At 40.0% G+C, this 23,285-nt stretch overlaps 2 protein-coding genes across 6 annotated transcripts in view; one reads left to right on the top strand and one right to left on the bottom strand.

The window, feature by feature from the left end:
* The window catches only part of cdk16 (cyclin dependent kinase 16), a 27,452-nt gene extending 12,898 nt beyond the window's left edge, over positions 1-14,554 (bottom strand). For 2 of the 3 annotated variants that reach the window (XM_057355957.1, XM_057355959.1), the window contains exons 1-5: positions 14,439-14,554; positions 7,664-7,844; positions 3,477-3,641; positions 1,358-1,491; positions 919-1,044 (exon numbers count right to left, since the gene is read on the bottom strand). In XM_057355957.1, coding sequence (XP_057211940.1) covers positions 919-1,044; positions 1,358-1,491; positions 3,477-3,641; positions 7,664-7,784 — 546 coding nt within the window. In that variant the 5' untranslated portion in view covers positions 7,785-7,844; positions 14,439-14,554. The remainder of the gene's footprint in view (positions 1-918; positions 1,045-1,357; positions 1,492-3,476; positions 3,642-7,663; positions 7,845-14,438) is intronic. The other variant, XM_057355960.1, reaches the window with a different exon arrangement.
* On the top strand, positions 14,467-23,285 carry comta (catechol-O-methyltransferase a). 3 transcript variants are annotated; one of them, XM_057355963.1, is made up of 7 exons: positions 17,776-17,890; positions 18,006-18,192; positions 20,517-20,688; positions 21,066-21,183; positions 22,276-22,469; positions 22,891-23,022; positions 23,091-23,285. In XM_057355963.1, exons 3-7 carry the CDS (start codon positions 20,518-20,520, stop codon positions 23,268-23,270), a joined length of 795 nt encoding a protein of 264 aa, XP_057211946.1. In that variant the 5' UTR covers positions 17,776-17,890; positions 18,006-18,192; position 20,517; the 3' UTR covers positions 23,271-23,285. The 3 variants fall into 3 exon arrangements, with proteins under 3 accessions (XP_057211944.1, XP_057211946.1, XP_057211945.1); XM_057355961.1 differs by lacking the exons at positions 17,776-17,890; positions 18,006-18,192 and adding an exon at positions 14,467-14,759; XM_057355962.1 differs by having other exon boundaries at positions 17,776-18,192.

Raw genomic sequence — 23,285 nt, 5'->3', positions numbered from 1 at the left:
CATCACGTAAACTGTTCGGTATTAGGTTCACAATTGTGTTATTTACGGTACTGATTTAATTTATGCCAAGTTTAATAATAATGAAAGTATTTTTATAATTATAATAATGTCCAGACAGGATTTACCATCACTATACTACATTACATGAAAAGGTTATTTTGTTCACATTACAGTAATGAGAATTGGGAGAAAATAATGTGATTGTCATGAAAAGCAATAGTGCTAAAAAGGCTTGTTTTTATTTTAATATTATGTCTTGGTTCATACTAGGGTCATAAATATCAACTGGGCATTTCTGCATGAGGTTCTGCACATTTAACGAATAATACAGCAGTGAGAAATGCTGTGAAAATGTGTCTTGTCCGTACATTCACAAACAAAGTAGACAAAGTACTTGTAAGGGTTTCAAAGCTCTGATAATGTGACCCTGAAGAAATAAGACCACTCAAAGAGAGGGAGAGAGAGAGAGAGAGAGAGAGAGAGAGAGAGAGAGAGAGAGAGAGAGAGAGAGAGAGAGAGAGCAAAAGAACTGCAGGCAATAAAAACAGGAGAAAGAAAAGGTAGAAAGACGAGATAAAGCCAGACAAAATATTCACATTGCAGCTGGAGAGAACATAAATCTGTTGTTTTTCACCTGAAATACGACACGGATTTAAATTTATAATCAGATTCAACCTGCACATAATGAAATAAATGTGAACACAGTGAGGCCAGAATTAATCTTCACTGTTTTTTTATTGTGTACTTCTACAACCTTACAAAATAATGAATAATGAATAAAGAAAAGTCAGTAAGATCTGAGAAGACAAATAGCACTAGACTATTTGAACACAGCCAAGGAAAGGTAAGAACAAAAAATAAAAGTGTACAGAAAGAAGAAAAAAGGTCAAACCAATAGAGACATGGGAGAGGCATTACCAGAGATACTCGGCGTAATCTTCGGCTGAGCGGTTTGTCAAACAGCGGACTGTTGAGGTTGAATTTCTCCAGGTAGCCATCAGGAAGCCGGATATCGGCAGGCAGAGAAAGACGCTTGTTTATGTCCTAAGAATGAGGCGGGGGGAAAGCATTATTAGTTCAGTCCTAGAGGTTTTGTTACTCTCCACAGCAGTAATAACACATTCAGCCCGCAGGCGAGTCATCCAACTGATGGCTACCATGCTGTGGAGCATTTATAGTACCCACAATGAACCATCAGTCATGCACAAGTGATGTATGTTCAATAGCAACCAACAAGCTAATGGTTATTGTGCGGCACCCTCTTACCAACAAACAAATCCAAAAACTGGTCACAAACAGCCAGCCCCCCGTGCAGTGTATTTCTTTGCCTACATCCTGAAAATAAAGATGATAGTACCTCTGAGGAAATCTTGCGGCCGGGGTTGTTTCTCAGACGCACTCGGACGGGGCTGTGCACCTCATCTGAGGACGTGGCCGAAGCCTGATCGCTCTCTCCATCCGAACCCATCTTCACATCCTCATGGACGATCTCTGTAGTTACAAGCACACACACATAAGCATCATCGGCTTTCCCGTGCTGACGTCACTCTTGCGATGCTACTGATGCAATTTAGTGAATAAATCAAATATAATGTTTCTACTTTTAAACCTCCATCCATCATTCCATTTTAAGAGGAAAAGTAATCATGTATAATCTGTGAGGCTGCAACTTTCCCCAAATGAATCTCTCACACATTTATATGTTCATCTCACTCTCTCTCTCTCGATAGGGTTATTTGATACACATCAAAACATAGCTCATGTAAGAAACTACTGTGAAAGGAGATGCGTCTCGTACCCACACAAAAGGAAAAAAATAGAAGTCATTATCTCAGTCTCTTTATACACTCGCTGCCCCCATCCTCCCCCATTAGAGCAAAACACAACCTCCCACCCCATCCCATCCCATCCCATCCCTCTCTCTCTCTCTCTCCACGCACGCACGCACGCACGCACGCACGCACGCACGCACGCACGCACGCACGCACGCACGCACACACGCACGCACACACGCACGCACGCACGCACACACACACACACAAACGTCTGTCTGCCCGTGTATAATCGAGTAAATATCTATGCTGAATTATATGTGAGCCCAGTGCAATAGGGTTGGAAATACAGTACTGGTTCCGTTTCTGAATTTTAAGAGATTTGGTTCTGTTTGAAGAGTTCTGAAACTTCTGCCAACGCAGATGGACCACAAATATACAATATGAGTCATGACGATACACAACAATGAACTTCTGAGGAGAGCACGGATTTATTTTTACAATAACAATGGCTGCGTAAGCCCATCTTTTAATTTTTTTGAAATAAAAATTTTAAACTGAAAATGTAAATTTAACATAAATTACCCTACACACAGCTGCGGCAAAAATGAATAGATCGTTCCAAATGTTCATTTTATCAGCATTTCTAGATGTATTGTGTTCATTTCAGTCCAGTGTCTGCTGAATTTCAACAAAATCAAACCTCAGGAGTGACAAAGTCATCCAACAGCGATGTGAAAGACTGACAACATGACAAGACACGTGAAAACTGTGATAAAAATGCAAATATGCTTTCAGTTTTCCAAAATAAATGTAGAAATATGACTGTTGTATGCCTTAAAAGTGAATATGAACTTGTTTTCTTTGCAGTATTTGAGGTCTGAAAAAAGACAGAGCATCTTTTCATTTTCTTTTCATCCGTTTCTCCAGTTTTAATTTTTTGCACATACATGCAAATAGAAACAATATTTTTATTTGAGATTTGGGAGAAATATTGTTTGTTGTTCACAGAATAAAACAAAAATGATCATTAAACACATATCTATAAATGGTAAATAACGATTTTGAAATGGTCTCTTAATTTTTGACACGGTTTTATATGCAAGTTATATATAAATTCATGGATGTAGATTTATAGATAAAAATTAGAGGTGTAACGATACACTCGCCTCAACTCGATACAATGCACAATACTGGGTTCACGATTAATATCATATTATATTCAACAAAATTAAAAGTTAAACCTTCAAACAAGAGATTTATTTCTCAAACGTTAACAATCTGTTTATCTAAACTTTCTGTGTGTAAATTAATAAAAATACACGAGTGTCATTGAGAAACTCAAACTGAACTTTAACAAAAAATAAAGGAATTAAGAGAAAAACTTTTTAAAGTAATAAAATAATTGTTTTAAATATTATACTACACACAGGTTACATGCTATCAGCTCAACCAAAAGGATTAAACACACGAGATGTTATCAACAAAACACCATAGCTCTCTAATATTGATCTAAAAAATGTCTTAATCGCAATATGAAATGGCACAATATATCTTTACACCCCCAATAGAAATGTATCATTCTGAAAGTAATTTAAACCGGAACCAGAATTCCCAACGATTCCCATCCCTACTGTGCAACCTCACACACACACACACCACACTCTCTCTCTCCTCTGTGTGCATGCGTGTGCGTGGATGTACCGAGGCGCGTGGTGTGGTTGAGATAGGAGCTGAGACTGCGGCCCAGGCTGCGTGGTCTGCGCAGAGCGCTGCTGTACGACTGCAGGAGGGAGTGCATGCTGAAGGAACCCCCCGAACCTCTCACTGAACCCCGCAGACCACCACTGTTGCCAACTGGCATGGCCTCTGGGAGGGAGGAGAGGGGAGGTGTAGGACACACGGAGGGGGGGGGAGGACAGAGAAGGAGCCGGGGGAGAATGTAGATGTGGAGGGATGCATAATGGAATAATGCATTATGGGTAGGATGTAGAAAAAGAAGCGGGAGTGAGTGGAATCATAATTGTGGGGGTAGAAAAGTGAAGGGAATGAATGAATAAAGATGAACGTATTATAAGGATGAATAGAAAAGACACACATATGTAGGTTAGTAATGAGTGTTGTGGTCATGGAGTAACAAGGTGGGTGTGATTGATAAGGAAGGAAAAGAATAAATAAGGAAGAAAAACAAGGTTGGGGGAGATCAGAGGATGAAAACAAGAAAAGAGGAAATATCAAATTAAAAAGAGAAATCAACAGGGAAACAATGCATTCAGTTTTTAAAACAAACCGAAATTTTAAGGATGAATTTGCAAGGAACATCTTCAGAACAAGGGCTTCAATTATTGAGCAACAACACAGATAAATTCGTCATCTGGCTGCCGTTAATTGTTTCTAATGGTACTCCAAGCTGTGGCGGCGATTAAAACGACACACAAGGGCATCGATTCATCAGCATATCAAAGCCAAATGCATTTCAAAATGTTGCATGGTTTGGAGAAATGCCAGAACACACTACAAAAGAAAGAGATGGATTTTTGAGGTCATTATGTGGATTTATTTTCACATGTAATGCATAATGATTTTATTAGCACCAGCTTAAGGTGAGACGGTTATGGAGATAGATGTCAAACTGAAGCTGTTTCGCTGAAACTGTCGGATTTAAGAGATGAGCAGAATCGGTCGGTGCGGTTAGCCTGAGATGGGGAGCCATGCTGGAAAACACATGCTGATTGGTCAGACGGGGTAAAGAGCAGGCAGGAGACAGGAGCTCAGGAGCCATAGCCAGCCCTTGGATCTGATGGACACGTTTGCTTTTAAACTCATTTGGATGGTTTGATGCAGTGCTTTAACGTTTTTTTGTTCATTCCAAACCACACTGGCAGGCAACAAGGAGGGAGGAAGAGGTGAATGTATGCATTGAATGACAAATGTAAGCAGTTAATGGCTGAATAACTCTTCCTGTGTTTGATGAAAAAACCCGGTTGAGTCCATACACTGACCAAGGCACGGTTCACTGTTGTACGTTATTTATGTAAAATATTATACTTATATGCCATTTACAATTTTATTTACAAATTAGTTTTTAATGTCTTTCATCAAATTGATAATCATTGCATTTGCTAACATTAACATATATATCGATATTAACTGGGATCTTTGATTTCGTGCAACCAATAAACCTACGACAATATTGTAAATAATTCAGCGTCAGTATCACACCCTACGCGAGTGGCACGATGCGATGCGACGAATTTTGTCCACGCGGGATGTGGTGCAATCAACGCGACAAATGCTTTGTTCTTAAAGAATTTGTCGTGTCGTGTGGCACGCGTCTGGTAGTAGACTGGGTGTCACTTTGACACTTAAACTTGGTAGGTAGTGGAAATACACCCATTTAACAAGTTTTCTTAAAGATCGGCTATCGTGCTATGTCATGCATTCTGACTTCTTTACACTGTTAAACGTGCCGGCTTCTCATGCTTAACATGGTCAACTTGTTAAAAAAGAGTTGGACGTATGACGTAGTATTTCTGTACTTGATACACTCCCACAGCACTCCAACTTGGTTCGGAAAGTTTTTTATAATTCTGGATCCCGAAATATTCCTTTTATTGGCCAAAGCACGGAAAAGCACGGCAAGGCGAAAGAAAGAGCCCGCCCATGAGTCAACCGACGAGCGAGACCCGCTTATCATCAAGGTTATCTGCGCTGCGTCAAGATGGGCTGCGCTGCGGCTCGTTGCTCTTGCAATAGTTAAGTTTATGTGTGTCTGTTTGTTCACGACATTTCAGTGATGGATGTTATATAAACAGTGGAATAAGGATGGATTTGGAGATCGTTTGAAACTGATAGATGGCGCGGTCCCAGTGCTTAAAGATGCCGGACATGGACTGCACACCGTAAGTCTGTGTTTTGTTGGCAATCGGCGTGTACGTGCATAATGTACAAAACACAAAGGGATTAATGTGATGATGTATTGCTTGCTCGTGCTGTAGTTCGATCCAACTCTCCCCACTAGTCCCACCTCTAGCAGCTTGTGTTTTTCCAGAAATAATCTCTCTTTTATAAATTTGATCAAACTAAATACTCTTCGAAGATACAACGTTTGCAATACTACTGTATAGGCACTCGAGATTAAAATGAGATTGGCAGAAACTGCCTGTAATACGCAATCTTTAAGGGCCACAATGCTGGTTACAAATTCTCTCTCTGCCTCCCAACACTCGTATTTTTAGTGGAATTCATTGGCCAAAACGGAAAAAAACGTTTAAATAAAAAACTTCAGATAGATTGGTTATTGTGAATTTGATCGTTTGTAAAAAAGTATTGTGTATTGTGTCACTGTATTGTGACAGACCTAGCTGACATACTCATAAGCTAATTTTTCACAATCATACTAACATTGTCAGAAAATGACTCGGAAGTTAATTTAGTAATCGCTTTGAGAATGAATGTGAGAGTCGTTTGAGTGATTCATTGAAAGAACTACACCAATCGACTGTTCTCAAATGTATTACAACGACTGCTGCAACACTCTGTAAATTGTAAGTTGCTGTAAATTCTGTGTCAACACAGCAGTGACGCCAAAACTCCATCTAAGAAACACAGCTATAAAGTAAATGCTAAATAAATCTCAAAGCTACTCCGTTCCAACTTTACAGTCGGGTAGAGCTGAAGTCAAGATATCGGCCTAATCCATAAGCATAGGGATAAAACTAGCATTTTAACAAACATTTTTACTCAACACACTGAAAATTACAACACTTGTAATTCACATAATACCGATGTTGACAGACTAAAGCATAAGCAACAATTCTGGCAAATTTCTCTATACATTACATAAAAACACAGGAACAGATTGTACAGATGGCGCTGAATATGAGCTCTTTTTAGTCACGCCGACAAGGATGCCCTTACACTCACGCAAACACACACACACACACTTGTTATGAATGCTGGAAATATTACATGCATCTAAGTTTTCATGCACGTCCCAATATATGTAAGAAAGGATTTACATTGCGGCGATGCCGATCAAAACGACATCATACTTGGGTCATTACGCTGATAAGCACGCCGAGCTGTCATATTTTCTGCAGTGACTAGGCCCGATGCGTAAACGTCTAATTCTCCATGCACATATCGGGAACTTTTACGCACATACCACACGGACACTCTTGACGATGCATACGCACACTTTAAAGGGATAATTCACCTAAAAACGAAAATTCTGTCATCGTTTACTCACTCTTTTGACATTTCAAACCTGTATGACTTTCTTTCTTTTGCAGAACACAAAAGAAGATACTTTGAAGAATGTCGGATATTTTGCCCCATTGACTTGCATGGGTTTTGTGTCCATACAATAGGAGTAATTAAGAAACGCTGTTGTTTGGTTACCAACATTCTTCAAAATATCTTATTTTGTGTTCTGCGGAAGTCGTCATACAGGTTCGAACTGACAAGAGGGCGAGTCATTTTTTATTTTTGAAAATGAGTTATAATTTTCGGGTGACCTGTCCCTTTACGGATGAAATCGATGTAAAGTTTATACATGAGGTCCAATGAGAGGCAAAATAAAGGGGATGGATTTAAACAGGGTTAATTGTGTACAGATTATGCAAAATATTTAATGAGGAAATACACCAGGAAAGAATTTTATGAATAACAGGCGAGCAGATTCTGTGGAAAGATGCTGAGCTTTCTTTGCAATTCTGTAACACAATACAATGCATACACGTTTCTGTGCTCTGTTGTTAGCGACGTGCATCTAATTTAAATTGAATGTATTATGTTGTGCATTCTACTGTACGACTCTACTAAGTAACACAGTTGTGTGCTACGATAAAGTGTGGCCTCCGTTGATTCGCTGCGACACGTTACCGTACCGGAATCGCTGTGCGCTCCTGTGTCCTGAGAGCTGATGGTCTCGTTCATGGTCTTGTCCCCGCTGTTACCCCCTCGCAGCGTCAGGGACAGCTGCCTTTTGATCTTCCTCATGCGGTCCATCAGTGGGGGGAGGGGGGGACGAGATGAAGGGGGTGGAGGGGCTGCCACTGTTTAAGCGCCCTGTAGACATAAAAACACAACATCAGGACGTTAAAGGCGGGGTGTCCGATTTCTCTTAGCAGTTTTTGATGTTCAAATCACCAAAACAAACACACCCCTACCCCCATCTTTCGCTTTCGTCAGCGCTCGGCTAATGTCTGTCCTGTGCATTGTGCACCTTACTGCTGATTGGCTACAAGGTTGTTTTGGTACTCGGCCCGCCGACTCAGTTGTCTAAAGCATAATTCTGAAATCGGTTACCCCGCCTTTAAGTGCGGCATGTTCCGTAACCAGTGAACAAATCATCTGTAGCGCAATGCACGTTAAATATCCCAGTCAACACACATGTCAACACGCAATTACGTGTCAAGACGAGCTTGGAGCAGGTCTAAAGCAGGGAGGTGATTCAGAGGACAAATCTGTTTATTTCATAGGGCGTTTGAATGTTATTGGAACGGATGACGCTCTACGGAGAACACATCAAGTGAGAAACACTAGATGAGTCTAATAGCGAGTGGTATCACCTACAATAAACAAATAACCCAAGCCAACTTTAATTACTCACATCAGCAACACTGTCTTCACACTCATCATTCCATGTGTGAACGTTTGCATTTATAAATCGAGCGCTTGCAGAGTGCAGACGTTTTACATTCCAGGGTCTTTAGGCCGGAAATGCAAGCAATCCAACTGGGACGCTCTTGCAGAGCAAACATGCTAATAATTGCACGATGAACTCCATTAAGACACTTCAAAAACGTCTAGGAGTCTGTGTGGGGAAAGCAGACAGACGCTAATGCAAGTTAAAGATCATGTAACAGCAGATTTTAACCATGAAGACTCATTCTGAGAAATAAAATAAATAAACGAAATAAAAAAGTAAGGCAAGGAATGGCATCCCATACTACCCGATACCATCATTGCATTTTTGCAGTATTTGTAGTTTAATCAGGTGGCAAGACTTGCCGAAACAACCATTAAGACCAACATTAAGAAAAACAACTGTACAAGACATACTGAACTAAACCGCCAACATATTGAGCTCATGTCACAATACAAACCATGTTTGAAACATTCATCGCTGGTTTTTGTTGCACACTTTTGTTAATAAATGTATGCAGTATACACTGACCAGTATGTAGTATGCAGTACACAAATATTCCATTCAAAATACAGAGAGAAAAACAGACTAAAACACTTACACAAAAAAAACTCAATGCTTTTGGGAAATACTGGAGCTTCTCTACAGAAACAGCCAAAATGCCAGAAGGTTGTGCTTTTCCTTTCGGTTAATCTCATGGTTTGGCAAAAAGATGAGCACCAATCTCCAGCACAAATCCAAGCTTTGCGTCCTTCGATCTAAGGTGACCCACTAATCTAGATGCATCAGGCCGGGATCCTACTCGAGCGCAGGAACACAAGTTTCCAGGGCAGCAAGAAATCACGGTTCACACTAAACGAGATTTAACATTATGACACAAGTGACAGAAGTTCACAGGCTCTTTTATTTGTGTCCAGGTTTAATAGGTTTAAAGCCTGTTACAGACGATTTCGGCGATCTTGTAATATCATGACAGGTCACACTGGGTAAGACATGCATGTACACTGTACGATGATGACACCTCCTGAATCTTAGGCTACGGCGCAAGTTAGAAAACGTCATCAGCGTGCGCAAATTGTAAACAAACACAGCAACATGAATCACACTTTAGCAGTTGTGCTTTTCATGTGTGATGGGGAAAAAAGAAGAGGTGGCAGCGAAAGAGAGCAATATTATTATCTTTTAAAAAATTAACTTTTATTGCCATGTATTGTTGATCAATACGTCATTTCACTTTGCATTTTTATTGGCTATTCGGTAGGCGTAGGTCGTACGATCAAGCTAAATTTATGACACTGCCAGAAAATGATCGCAAGCTGTATTTGATCGCAAGACCCTGAGAACGGCTGTCTTTCAATCTCTCTCACTGACCGGCGTTTAGGAGCCACGACCACAGAAATGCCACGGTTGTCATCTATCGTCTGGGAAAGCACAAAATCGTACAGTCTGACCCCGGCTTAAAGTAAAACTACTTAAATGCCTGTTATTTATGATGTTAACAACCAATTCAACAGCTACTATGAATTAAATCAAAATGCACTATATAAGATATAGAAAAAGAAGTGTATATATATCACACGAGGATTTCAAGAAAAACAAATAACATATAGTCTTAAAACCTGTCTTGACAGTAAACTGCATTTAAAGGGATAGTTTAGTCAAAAATAAAAATGCTGACGTAAATTTGTTTAGCCCTTATGTTATACAAAATCTGGAATAAAATGAAAATATTTTGAGAAATGTCTGAGAGGTTTTGTGTTCATAAGTCAAATGGCTCCAACGTTGCTTACCAACATTTTTCAAAATATCTTCTTTTGTGTTCTGCAGGAGAAAGTCTTACAGGTTTGGAATGATATGAGGGTGAATAAAAGAATGAAATAATTTCCATTTTGGGGGGAAATATGTTTGTTATAAAGTAGGCCTAATTTTCATATTTTCTGTGAGCTTTATTTTTTCTAGTTTTAACAGCATACATCAGTCATGTCATCTCAATCTAAAGCCTGAGGTGCTACATAATGAAAAGATCAAAGGTCGGTAAGTTACTCTGAGGCAAACTGTGGAAAGGCTAACAGCAAAAATACTACAGATAGTTAAAATTCTTGAAATAGTTCGCAGTTTTTCCTTTTTCCCTGAGGGATGAACGGCACAAATATGCACGTCTGAGAGCAAGCGAGCCTTTTAAACATCCTTTGCTTATCACAACATTATTCCGTTTCAACAAACAGAGTCAAATAGAAATCAGGGTAATGGAACGCTTTGGAAAAAAACATTTTGATTTATGTTACCCAAAACAAAAAATAACATTTAATGAGGACAAACCATTTTAATATCAGATAAGTTTAGGGTGGTAAGCAAACAGATATAAAAACAGTTCTGAATAACCTGACTTAAAAAAAAACTGTTAGTCATGGGTCACACCAAAAAATGTGTACAATTCAACTGGTAAAAGAGATCCATGGTTACCGACTGGTAAACAGTAGAGCAAGCAGCATGTTAAATCTGCAGCAACGACAAAATGGATCTACTTGTCCAATAAAAGTAATAGATAAAAACACAAACAAGAGGCCATGCGCGAGCATTAACCTGCTCACCCTCCACCACTTATTCACTCCATGGCGATAAGTGATTGCGGCCCCAGACGCGTACGGCAGCGGTCTACGCCAGGTCAAGGGCCACTCACAGCTCTTGCGAGCATCTTAGCGGTGTTTAATCAGGGCTGATGATTCTTTAAGACTCCCTCACTTCATTACTGCCCGCAGTGGTCAAGCATCAAGCCTGTGACACCAGTGCTGTGCTAACCAACGCAGCACCATCAGCCATTTCACTGTCCAACAAACAGACGGACAAGGTTTGGTTTCAGAAGCACAATGTTATTGTAATTGCCCCACACCGATTCAGCACAGATTGAGTCTCATTTATCCACTCCACGGGTCAATACATGCTTCACGGGGTTCCGGCGGCTGACACTGACAGCTTGGTTGAATCAAGAGCGAGCACAAGCACCTTCGCTCACGTGGACGGATGTACAAACCTGCCCAGCCAAGCGGTAGATGGCAGTCTGTTTTCTGCAAAACATCATATCAAATCCACCATTTGTCAAACAAGTCATTCGTCTCGGACAACACAGGCCAGGCATTAAACAAAGCATCGGTCCGTGCTGGCCGTGGGCCTCCAAACAGACTGACACGCATCCAAACACAAGGTGACACGGTGACGGGGTTGACCTTCATAGGGACTGATTCTGGAACGCCAGGTTCAGACAGTGCTCTGAGCGCAAATGCTGTCATTTCTCTGTTGTGGCTGAAAAGTAATCTGGAAAATGTCTGTACACTGCAGCACTTCATCAATATTATTAAGCTGGTGACACATGGCAGGTCTGGAAATAATTCTGTTTAATTGGACGCTGTAATTTGTCGAGATACATTGGCGTACTCCCGTTCTCACACAGAACAGTAATCACTTTATTTCTGAGAGATATTTCAAACTAAAACGTGAGTGAGGCATGCATGCTATAGGCTTGCTATGGTGGCTTGGTTGCCCAGGTCAAAAGACCAAACTACAAGTATATATGTAAGGAATAATTGACGACGGGCCGTTCAATTATCGAAAGTTAATGCACACCCCGAGGTGGTAATGCACCTCGGGTGTGCATTAACTTTCGATAATTGAACGGACCGGAGTCAATTATTCCGCTTATACCACGGTCACAACACCACAAGACGTTGTTCCGATACCACAAGACGTTGTTACCATGTTTTATCTCAAGACATTTGTATGGTATTTGTCCCGGAATGCTCTTTCTGGTAGGACTAATTTCTTACGCATCTCATCTGAAGGCGGTGCTTGAGCTGCATATGCAGTTTTCCGAGAGCGAGAGGAAGACAGACAGTGCACGTGCACACGCGTTTGCTTCACTGAGAGTGAAAAGACAAGTATCTATATTTGATTTGTTTTCGTCGTATTTAACACCCCTGTCGTATAAGAAAAGTAAGAAAAAAAAGTGACATGGAGGTTTCTGCGCCAGCTGCGGTTCTCGCAGTGGCATAGAAAGCTTCCTGCGTGTTTTAAGTCCCGTTTACCCATTCCACAGACGAATTTAAGATGTTGTTGTTATTTTTGTGCTTCATGTTTTATCTTTAACCCGCTGATTGTGTCATGTAGTTTGCTGTTACCTTTGATACATGCTTCAGTTTTTCGTCTGAACAGTCCTGTACAGTGCTCTCGCCATTGTTGTTCAAATGTTCATGCTGTCCATAAATATTAATAGTTATTTCTTCTCAGACAATGGAATTTGCCTGTCTGTTGTTAAATACATATTCACTGGTGGACAGTAGGCTAAACTTGGCGAAGTGATATGGAACTGTAATGCGGTCAGCAGACCTGGAACACCTTCATAGGTGTGCGTTTAACTGAAAAATAATGCACACCCGTCGAACGTTCGTCAGCCAATCAGAATGAAGCATTCAACAGCCCCGTGGTATAAGATTTTCTAGTCTATAGATTTTAGCACAAATGGAAGAAGTTATGTACCAACATTTAATACTTAGGGGGTTTGTTCAAACCCCTACCCCAAAAAGTATGCATCACTAATACTGTTGCTCGCCTTTAACAAGATTACTATTTACAAGTACCATAAAAATGGGAAAGGGGATGAGTACATTTAAGCAAATGTACAATAAAACAAAAATAATGTATAAGATCACAAAGCTAAACAAAAATGTCTACGGGTTACGCAAGCAAAACACATACCCAGGAATTATGGTAGTCCTGCTTTAAACCCAATTACTCACAACACAAAAGTCAAAAGGTCAAGAGCCTAATTCTCTTCAAGCAATCAATAACCACCACATGAAATGGTGCGATGAACTCCCGGTTATCTACCGCACCAAATGCAAGGGTGCTACAACATTGTGCTAGTTAGAAAAGAACAAAAAAAATTAAAAACCCAATCCATCTATCACGCCTCTTTTTAACCTTATGATTATATTTTCTAAACCACCCACCCAATGTTCACCCACACTTTCAACATGCCAATGCTGAGTCAGAGCGGCTCTTCTTGACAACTGTCAAACATGCCGCTCCATCTCACCAGAAAAAGCAATGAGTCAAATATGAGGCGCCAGAATGATTCTGACCTCACATTATAGGATCAGACAAAGTGTTTTCATCAAGTTGTTCTGGATCATTCCCCTTTCTTCCCCATTCCTATTGCTTGACTTAACCACAAGTATATTCACCTGCTGGAGACACCAGGACGGTCTACTTGACAAAGGGCCCAACAATCACTCAAGGCTACATTAAGGCAATGATAAAACTCATGTAACATCACGTAATGTGTTGAATGAGTGGCGTCACGCTGTCATAAATTACATGACATACGTCACTGACGATGTTTCCCCTCTCATAGGCATTCAATGACACTATTGCGCTTTTAAATAGGAATATATGAAACGAAACAACCTGTGGTTAACCTAAACTTAGATGAACATCTTTCGTTATTCAGATGTGACATTTAAGTGCACGCACCATGACTAAATAAAAACATGCCTCCCTCCCTCAGGGTAAGACTGGCTAATTCTTCAGGCAAGCCATGAATAAATAAAAATAACACTGTTGGTTAAATTAAACATTTATCGTGTCCAGACTGCTGGCTAATCCACTGTACACCACACATAAACAAGCTAGCCAGGTTAGCTAGTTAGCTGGCTTTAAAGAGCAACATTCAACTCCCGTTGTTTGTTAAACATGCACAGGAATGCGGGAATGTCTTTTCCTGTGTCCTGTTCCCTCCTTCTCTCTTTTCTTGTCTTTCTTCGCATATCTTCCATATCAGTCCCGAGAGTTTTCATTCAGACTCTAAACCGAGCCGAACAGGATTTCGGTCACACCGGCTCAAATAAACTCACTCGAAACGGCCCATTATTATCCACTTCATCTAACGCACCGAGCAGTTTATTCGACTTTAAATGACACGTGTAAGCGGAACAGGTGGATTTCTGATGTGCTTTTCTTACCCGTGGACTTGAAATCCTGTGTGTGTGTATGTGTGTCGATCGTCTAATCTCAACAGCAGTAATTATATCCCGAATCCGCCGTGCACTCCCAATAGTCCTCGGCCATGATCCTCTACTGCCGTTCCACCGGTCTCCAGTGCTGCTCCAGCGACTCTATCAGAGCCCTCATATTCCGCTGCTGCTGGCTGTGTCTTACCTCCTGAAATTGCTAAAACGTTGCAGCAGCTGTTCCTATCCTATCCTAGTCAAATCCGGAGTGGAGTGGATCGTGGAAGCGACGGAGCAGCTGCGAGGAGTCACTCACTCCCGGCGGGCTGTTAGGTGAGGTGAAGGAACGCGTGATAACGGTTGTTTAAATAGAATAGTTGTATGTTGCATCGATGTTTTATCGTGATGTATTCTCGATCGGGTTGATTAGTAGTTTGCGTCGTTGCTGTCGCGAAGCGTGAACGTAAACTAAAAGCATACCCCCCCACAAAATTAAAACCGACTTATAGTGGACTGACCCGAATTCTGTGCGAGCAAGGCGGACTGTACCATTCAGGAAGAATGCGCGCGGGGGGGGGGCTGGGAGGCGGTTGGAGTGACTGCTGCACAATGCTGTCAGCCTGTGTGTGTAACGCTGAGCTGTTAGATTTTTCGTTTGTCATTTGGAGAGATAGCTAAGCAGTTAAAGGCAGTAGGATTAGACTGTTTTAAAAATTAGAATATAATTGTGCTGTTTTATCAGTTAACATTTACATGTTTTAATCACACAGATTCACCATCTTAAAATCCTAAGCAATAAAATGTGCCATTCTATTAGAATTATATGCAAAACATATTTGGAAACAATTTCGGTGTATTTAGCTATGTGAACATGTGTGGTTATTAGAGAATATAAATGTAATTCAAAATTGCAGTGAAAAACATTAATTCATGTTGTAATTAAAAGGGATGGGTTCAAAGAGCTGGGGGGAAACCTAAGTTGAAGCAGTTTAGAGGAGAGAGTGTGTGAGATGTGGAGCCCCTCGGTGAGTCATCTCTCTGGCATGCATCAGAGCCCCCAGCAGTAACTTTGGTACTGGAAACCCTCTGAACGGGGTTGTGTCAGTGTGCCTTGGGTGCAAATGAACATTTCTTTTGTTCATTTTCTACATTACATTATTTAACCTCACAAGTAAAGAAATTCCAGGAAATTTGGATTCTGTGCACGAAACATGATTGCAAAATTAAAGCTCATTGGAACTGTCACCAACCAAGCAACTCTTATTATTAAAGGGATTTTTTTAATACACACAATGTTGTATAAATTTGATCTAAATAAATTTGACCAGCATACATGCAAAGCACAAAGGTGTGTTGATTTTATACGACCATACGATCAAGTATTCTTAATTATATGTAACACTAGCCATTGGCAAGGGCAGGCTGTGTATCTGACCTTGTCTTGATTTACAGAACAGTTTTGAAAATGCATCTCGTGGCCACCAGTAGCCACTGTTCAGCCAGGTCAGGTGACTTTAAAATCTCAAGCTTATTAATACTGCTTATGATTGTGCTGTAATTAAAAACAATGATGCTGTGAATAATAATGCAGTCATTAGGAATTAAATGAACACAAATACACTTACGCATGCTCGCACGTGTTGCATTCGTTAGTACAGTCACATTTCAAGTGTTTAAAGATGGGGTAACCCACGCAGTTCTGCAAATATCATATTAATCTTGAGTACCCATACAGTAGTATTGCATACTTCGTATCTTTGAAGAGTATTTAGTTTGATCAAATTTATAAAAGAGAGATACAGCTGTACGATTATTTCCGGAAAAAGACGAGCTGGAGGCGGGCGGGGAGGGGGGCAGAACTACAGCACGAACACACAATACGTCATCGCATTATCCCTTCGTGTTGTTTACATTATGCACGTACGCGCCGATTGCCAACAAAACACAGACGTATGAGGTAGTTTGACTTACCGCGTGCGGTTCATGTCCGCCATCTTTTTCTTTTAGCGCTGAGACCGCACCATCTATCTGTTTCAAACGATCTCCAAATCCAGCGTTATATCCACCGTTTATATAACATTCATCACCGAAATGCAGTGAGCAAACAAACACAGCTAAACTTCCGTCAGCCGAGTGAAGCGGCATTGATGGGCGTGCTGTGGCTGGTTGACGCATGGGTGTGGTCTTTCTCTCACGCTCGAGCGTGGGCGTGGTCTTTCGCTCGTTGGATGACACGTGGGCGTGCTTTTTCCGGGAGAATGGCCGATGAAAATAATAGTATCCCTGTTACGAAACAGGGATTCAGACTTATAAAAAACTTTCCGAGGCAAGTTGAAGTGCTGGGGGAGTGGATCGAGCACAGAAATATTACATCATTCGTCCAACTTGTTTTTTAACCATGTTGACCATGTTAAGCATGAGAAGCCAGCACGTTTAAGTGTAAAGAAGGCAGAATGCATGAAATAGCATGTTACCCCATCTTTAATATGTCAAGAGTGACATTAATACGCAGTTGAGATTTAGATTGAGCGTAGAACAGCGTTCCGCTGGAGCTCTGGTATACCTGTGTGTGGAGGAAAGAAACAGAAGCATCATTGTGTTTGTGCGGGGGCGTGTGTGTGGATGATTTAGATTGAGAATGACATGTAGGCAGGAGAGAACATTTGGGATATGTAACCTCTCTCTCTCTCTCTCTCTCTCTCTCTCTCTCTCTCTCTCTCTCTCTTGAACACCCTTCTGATGGGATAAATAAAATGTGACATTTATGTGGTTTTGGAACATTGTGCTTCCAACGCTTAATTTGTACTGAAATTCTGCATGCACATTTGAATCTCCAAAATATGTGATCATGTAATAAGTAGACAGACAAATTAATCTTCCTATTTGCTTTATGCAATGAATTCACCACACATCTATGAAAAACTCCATTTTTAAATATTTTCAAAAATCATGTTTTTTATTGTGCATTCCAATTAATATCAATCAAACTGCAGTTGGTTTGTTTTGATTTAAGCCATAATAACAAAAAAATACGGCTAACACAATAAAACACTCAAAAAACCATGATAACAATGAAAAACATGATTTTTGAAAATGTTTAAAAACGGAGTTATCTCATTTTGGAACCACACTCTTCATATATTGTTGATTATATATAATTAAAAACTCAGCAATCTAACCAAAATATCGTCTTTGGGGTTACAGGAAAACATGCTACGTTCTAAAGAACTCCAGACATCCCTGCATATGCTGGAGGGGGTTGATGCGGAGGCCCCTCTTTTGTCAGCATTATCCATTCGTCAATGTGTGTGTGTGTGGAGGGGTGGAAGGTAGCGGGGTGGAGCGAGGAGAAGAGATGGGAAAAAATATGAAGAGGGAGGCAGGAAGGGGGTGGAAGAATGCTAGAGAGGGATTACGGCATGATTGGCTAAAGGAGGATTTAAAACTCAGCCCATTTGGCTCAGGTTCAGACCTGTAACTGTGCATGCGTGTGCTTAAGAGCCTATATGTTGTTTAGTTGCCTGTATGTATTTATATATACAGTATATACATGTGTGTGCTTCGTGTGTCTTTCTCCAGCTGCACATAACTCTCCGCACATATCAAGGCTTAGCAGGAGAACGGGTTAGATAGAGCAACTAGAGGAGGGAGGGGAGAGAGGTAGAGAGAGAGACCAACAAGAAAGACTTGTTCACAGAAAAGGCAATAAGCAACGTGGAGTGCGAGGGAAAAGAGAAGCTCATCTGTGTGACACCTTCAATAGGAAGTAAGATACGGCTATGGATTTTGTTTGACACAATATTGCAAAACAGATTGTTCTTTGTTTGCCTTATGAATGAATGCATGCTGTAAATATTTGAATGTATTTGTTATGTATTTCAGTCCTTTCTTGTTATTGTGTCTCGTTCACTTTATACACAAATGAACATGATTCTTTATAACACATTCAGCACACAGCATGTGAGCGTGATGTCTGAGTGTTAACTACTCATTGCATTAACACTTCACAATACTAAAGTCTTTCATTATCAGCACCACACCAGGATAGTTAAATATGCATACGTCCTAGTAATCTAAATCTAAAGTCCACTCGTCGTTGGCAGGCCGTGCGATCAATAACGGCTCTTCTATCAACACGTGCGAAGGAGCAGCTGTATCAGAACAGAAGCTGTAAAACAGAGAGACTCGTCTGTCGTTTTGTGTTGCAATCCTCTTCTGTTTAGCTCTTTTTGCAGTTGCAGGTCTGGGCGGTGATACCATCTTTAATTTAAGCTGGCACTGACAGCGCAAAGGCCCCCACTGTCACCACTGTGTGTCTCCAGGATCGTGCTTGGAGTTCTCATGAGCACCCCATTGTGTTTGCCTGAAACACGGAGCACGACCTGCAGTCCTTATTATGCGCTTCAGTCACATTCTTAATAGGATTAATATCTCCTTCCAACATTTTGAGCTGTGCATGGTTGTTCCGAATTCAAAAATGTTCTTGATGTTACATTGTAGGTTCTTCAGATCACTGTATTGATTTCCTATATACTGTGTGTAGACATTTACTATTGGATATGCAGTCAATGCTTTACCTAGTGATGATAAGAACTTTAAGAAAGCTACTATAGTATACAAAGTCTGGAAGACTTCCAAGGATCAGCCATAAATATGAAGGCATAAAAAGTTGGCTAGGGAAAACGTACATAAAAATTTCGGAATCATCAATTTGCCAGTAATTACAAAGCATGCTCTGTTTGTGTAAGTGATAAATCAACCGTTGGGATGAAGACGTTCATTTCCTTTCTCCGGGCATGTGGCCAGTTCTTTCATGGTTGAGGAATAAACACTGTTTTCTAAGACTACAGCATTTAAATGTGAATGGAAGGAGTGTTCTAAACCATCGAGAAGGTGTTAACCCTCCCATTCTTTTTTTGTTTGTTTGTTTATTCCATGCAGTGCGTAATTGTTGTGTTGTGTTACTGATTGTGTTTTAATAGCTTGAACATTATTGCTGATGATACATATTATGATGATGATGTCGTCGTCTTGCACTTTATTGTCACATCTTGAGGTATTTACACAGGTGCGGCAAGTTAATCAATAATTTAAGCCCAAAGGTTGTATTTCATTGGGTTTAGGTGACATTTGTATTGAAAATCACTTTTGATTTTGTGCTTTGGGGAACATCACAAAAAAAGGTCTGGGTCATATTTCACCCCATATTGTGTATTGAATTAGGAAAGTGATTTTTCGGACCATTAATGCTAATTCGTTTCAAGAAAGTAATGTCAGATCATGCAAACGGTAGCACTTCACTGTATGGGTTTATTTGTTAACTTTAATGCATTAGCTAACATTAACTAACAATCCACAGCATTTCATAATCTTAGTTCATATCAACCTTAGCATATTGAAAATCAAAAGTTATTACGGTTATTTACATTATTTAACATAAACAATTGTATTGGAATTAACTAACATTAACAAAGACTAAAGCTTAAAATATGAAACCATATTGCTCATTTTTAGTTCATGTTACATTTACTAATGTCAACCAACACAGCCTTATTGTAAAACAAATCCTAATGGTACTGAAAAAGGGCTAATTTCATCATTCATATTCAGAAATAAAACTTAAAGGAATAGTTCACCTTCAAAATGAAAATTCTGTCATCATTTACTCACCCTGTTGTCATTTTAAAAGGAAATCTATGTGATTTTTTTCTTCTGCAAAACACAAAAGGAGATATTTTGAAAAATGTTGGTGACCAAAAACCGACTTCTATTCTAAAAAATTACTTCTAATGTATGGACACAAAACCAATGCAAGTCAATGGGGAGTCCCCATTGGGGACCAACGGTTCTCTGTTATCAACATTTTCAATGTCTCTTTTATTGTGTTCTGCAAAAGGAAAAAAAAGTCATAGGTTTGAAAAGACAAAAGGGTGAGTGAATAATGACAGAATTTTCATTTTGAAGGTGAACTTTCCCTTTGCTTTTTTATAAGTTTCACCTGCTTTTTTATGCTAATCTTCATCATTTATTGTGTAAATGACCATGTAAGCCTCCCTCCCTCACACTCGCTCTCTCTGTCTCCAATCTAAGGATGCTGTTGAATGTGCTGGCTGTGGCTGCGGTTTCAGCAGCTGTGCTGTATGTCCTGTATAAATGGTTGATCCCTGCAGCTGTGCAGAACAGTGGCTGGCTGGCCCTCATCTGGCACGATGTCATCGTTGAGCGGGTCCTCAACATCCTGACAGGATTATCACGACCTCAGGTGACCCCTGCTTACATTACTGCTCATTTATGCGGATTTTTTTATGACAAGGATGCAAAGACAGCACTGACAAAATACTATAGTATTACCAGATTTTACATATGCCATGGCAGCAAATAATTGTATTAGGTTTTTTGGAACATCAACATGGTAAAGTAATAAAATATACCAATCATTAGTACCAAGATATATCAAAGTACCTGTATTATCATTCGGCACATTACATTTATCATCACCGACATGTTTTGTAAGGAACTGTTGATTGTAAAAAACTGGATTGCTGTAAACTTCTGAAAGCCAGAGTAAATAATTAATGGACTTTAGTTAGTTGTATTTTTATCTTGGAGTCTCAGTATTGTTCTCCTGAATGACTGCAGCGCATGTTGAAAGCTGTTCAGAAGAACGCCACAAAAGGAGACCCCCAGAGTGTCATCGCAGCCATTGACTACTACTGCAGACACAAAGAGTGGGCTATGAATGTGGGCGACGATAAAGGTACCAGTCTCCCAATCTTTCCGAAATGTCTTTTGATTCTCTCACCCTGATGCTTTCCCAAATATATCCCTAATGCGCTCTTGAGTAAATGGCTGTGAGGCTTTTCACAGCATGTTGTTCTCAATGAGATATGATGGCAGTCTTTTGGTGCATGCTTTCCGCATGGCTGCACACGTGTTGCATGTACGTGCGTGCACGAGGCACAACCGTCACAGTCAGATGCAGTGATGCATTATGGGATAGATTCATTTCAGATGAGTTTCCTGAATTCTTTGATATCCATTCTGTTCCGCACATTACATGAATTAAAACGAGTCTCAGGTGAGTTAAAACATATAAATCACAGATGAGATCTCTTTAATATCGCAGAAATTTCTCTTAGACATCAATGAGATCAAATGGAGAGCAAATGGAAACTTTTGCTTAGTCTCCGATATTTTCTTAATGATAGAACAGAAATCTCACAATTGTCTCCATTAGAGTTTCAGAAGAGACCGCAACACATACTGAGCTCAGATTTGCCAAGTCTGCAATCAAAAGTCAATATTATTGAAGATCTCAATATGAATTAAAACATTTCTCATCAAACCAGATTATTTATCACTAGTCTACATTCATTTTATATATCCATATTCTTCACGTATCTTATAAATTGTCTCATTTGTTTCTATTCTTACTTTATTAGAATAAAATATATTTATTATTATCACCTTGACACAAGTTGGCTAAAAGTCAGTGGAAAAATGAGTTGCTTCGAGCACACGCTTCTTATAAATCATCTAAAATTGTATTCAAAATTGTATGATTTTGTAAAACAATCGGGTTGTACCTCATTGCATATTGTAAAAGGTTTGGGAAGCAGATCTAATAGAATGACATTCAAGTGTCCAAATACTTTCTTTGGGGGCCATTACATGATACAAAAGGATGTAGATTGGTTTTTCCATATTAGCAGCTCAATTTCATCTAACAACAGGCAGTGATTATTAAATGATGACACAGAACTGCTAATGGGGCAGAAAGGCCCTAATGACGTTTCGACTACACCATTAGCCACCTCATTGATCTGAATTCATCTGTGTGTCTCTGAAGGGCCCATATTGGATTCAGTGGTGAGCGAGGTTAATCCCAGCACGGCTCTGGAGCTCGGCACGTATTGCGGTTATTCCACTGTTCGTATCGCCCGGCTGTTGTCTCCTGGCTCTAAACTCATTACTGTTGAATTCAACCCGGCCTACGCTGCCGTCGCACGGCAGATCATCGCCCACGCTGGACTTCAGAACAAGGTAAGAGAGAAAACAGCTGGTAGCATTCAGAATACTCAAGGTATATACTGTACACTGCTTATTATTTTAAAGTATATGCAGTATAGCTGGAGTCAAGATATCATCTTGGAAATATCTTGCTATTTAATCCAAATATATGTACATTAGGCATTCGGCACTTTCAACCAAAGTAATGTTGAATTACATTCAAGATACACATTGCAACTCAAACCCATGACTTTACACTTACTTTTACATTTAGCAGACGCTTTTATCCAAAGTGAAAGTTTTGATCCAGGAAGTTCAGGGAGCAATAAGCGATAGACACCAACAGTATAACTAGATGCTGTAAGAAAATGCATAATATTTTTTCATATAATGTGCACATATTAATACTGAACAGTTGGTTTTACACTAATGTTTCTTTACTGTTTTTTTAAAGGTTACTTTAGTTGAGGGAGGCTCTGGTGATTTGATCCCCAAAATCAAGGAACAATTTGGAATAACATCTTTTGATTTTGTGTTTTTGGACCACTGGAAAGATCGCTATCTTCCAGATATTAAACTTCTAGAGGTAAGAAGCCCAGAATACACGGTTGTTTACTTAGAAACTTATAACAACTTTGGTCTTTTACATTTTAGGACTGCGGTCTGCTTAAAAAAGGCTCTGTCCTGCTCGCAGACAACGTTATTTGCCCCGGAACTCCAGAATATTTGGAATACGTGAGGAACAGTCCACGGTATAAGAGCCAATACTTCCAGTCCTACCTGGAGTACACCAAAGCAGAAGACGGCCTGGAGAAATCTGTTTTCTTAGGATGAGAAAAATCTTAATGA

The sequence above is a fragment of the Triplophysa rosa genome, linkage group LG17 (assembly GCF_024868665.1).
Source record: "Triplophysa rosa linkage group LG17, Trosa_1v2, whole genome shotgun sequence".
NCBI lineage: Eukaryota > Metazoa > Chordata > Actinopteri > Cypriniformes > Nemacheilidae > Triplophysa > Triplophysa rosa.
Note: the sequence above shows the minus strand (reverse complement) of the source record. Positions and strands in the feature narration are given on the sequence as shown.

Coding starts and splice junctions, on each gene's coding strand:
- comta (XM_057355961.1), top strand. CDS start 14,467: ATGTGTGTCGATCGTCTAATCTCAACAGCAGTAATTATATCCCGAATC. Junction 20,689..21,065: donor CAGGATTATCACGACCTCAG/GTGACCCCTGCT, acceptor GAATGACTGCAG/CGCATGTTGAAAGCTGTTCA. Junction 22,470..22,890: donor ACGCTGGACTTCAGAACAAG/GTAAGAGAGAAA, acceptor GTTTTTTTAAAG/GTTACTTTAGTTGAGGGAGG.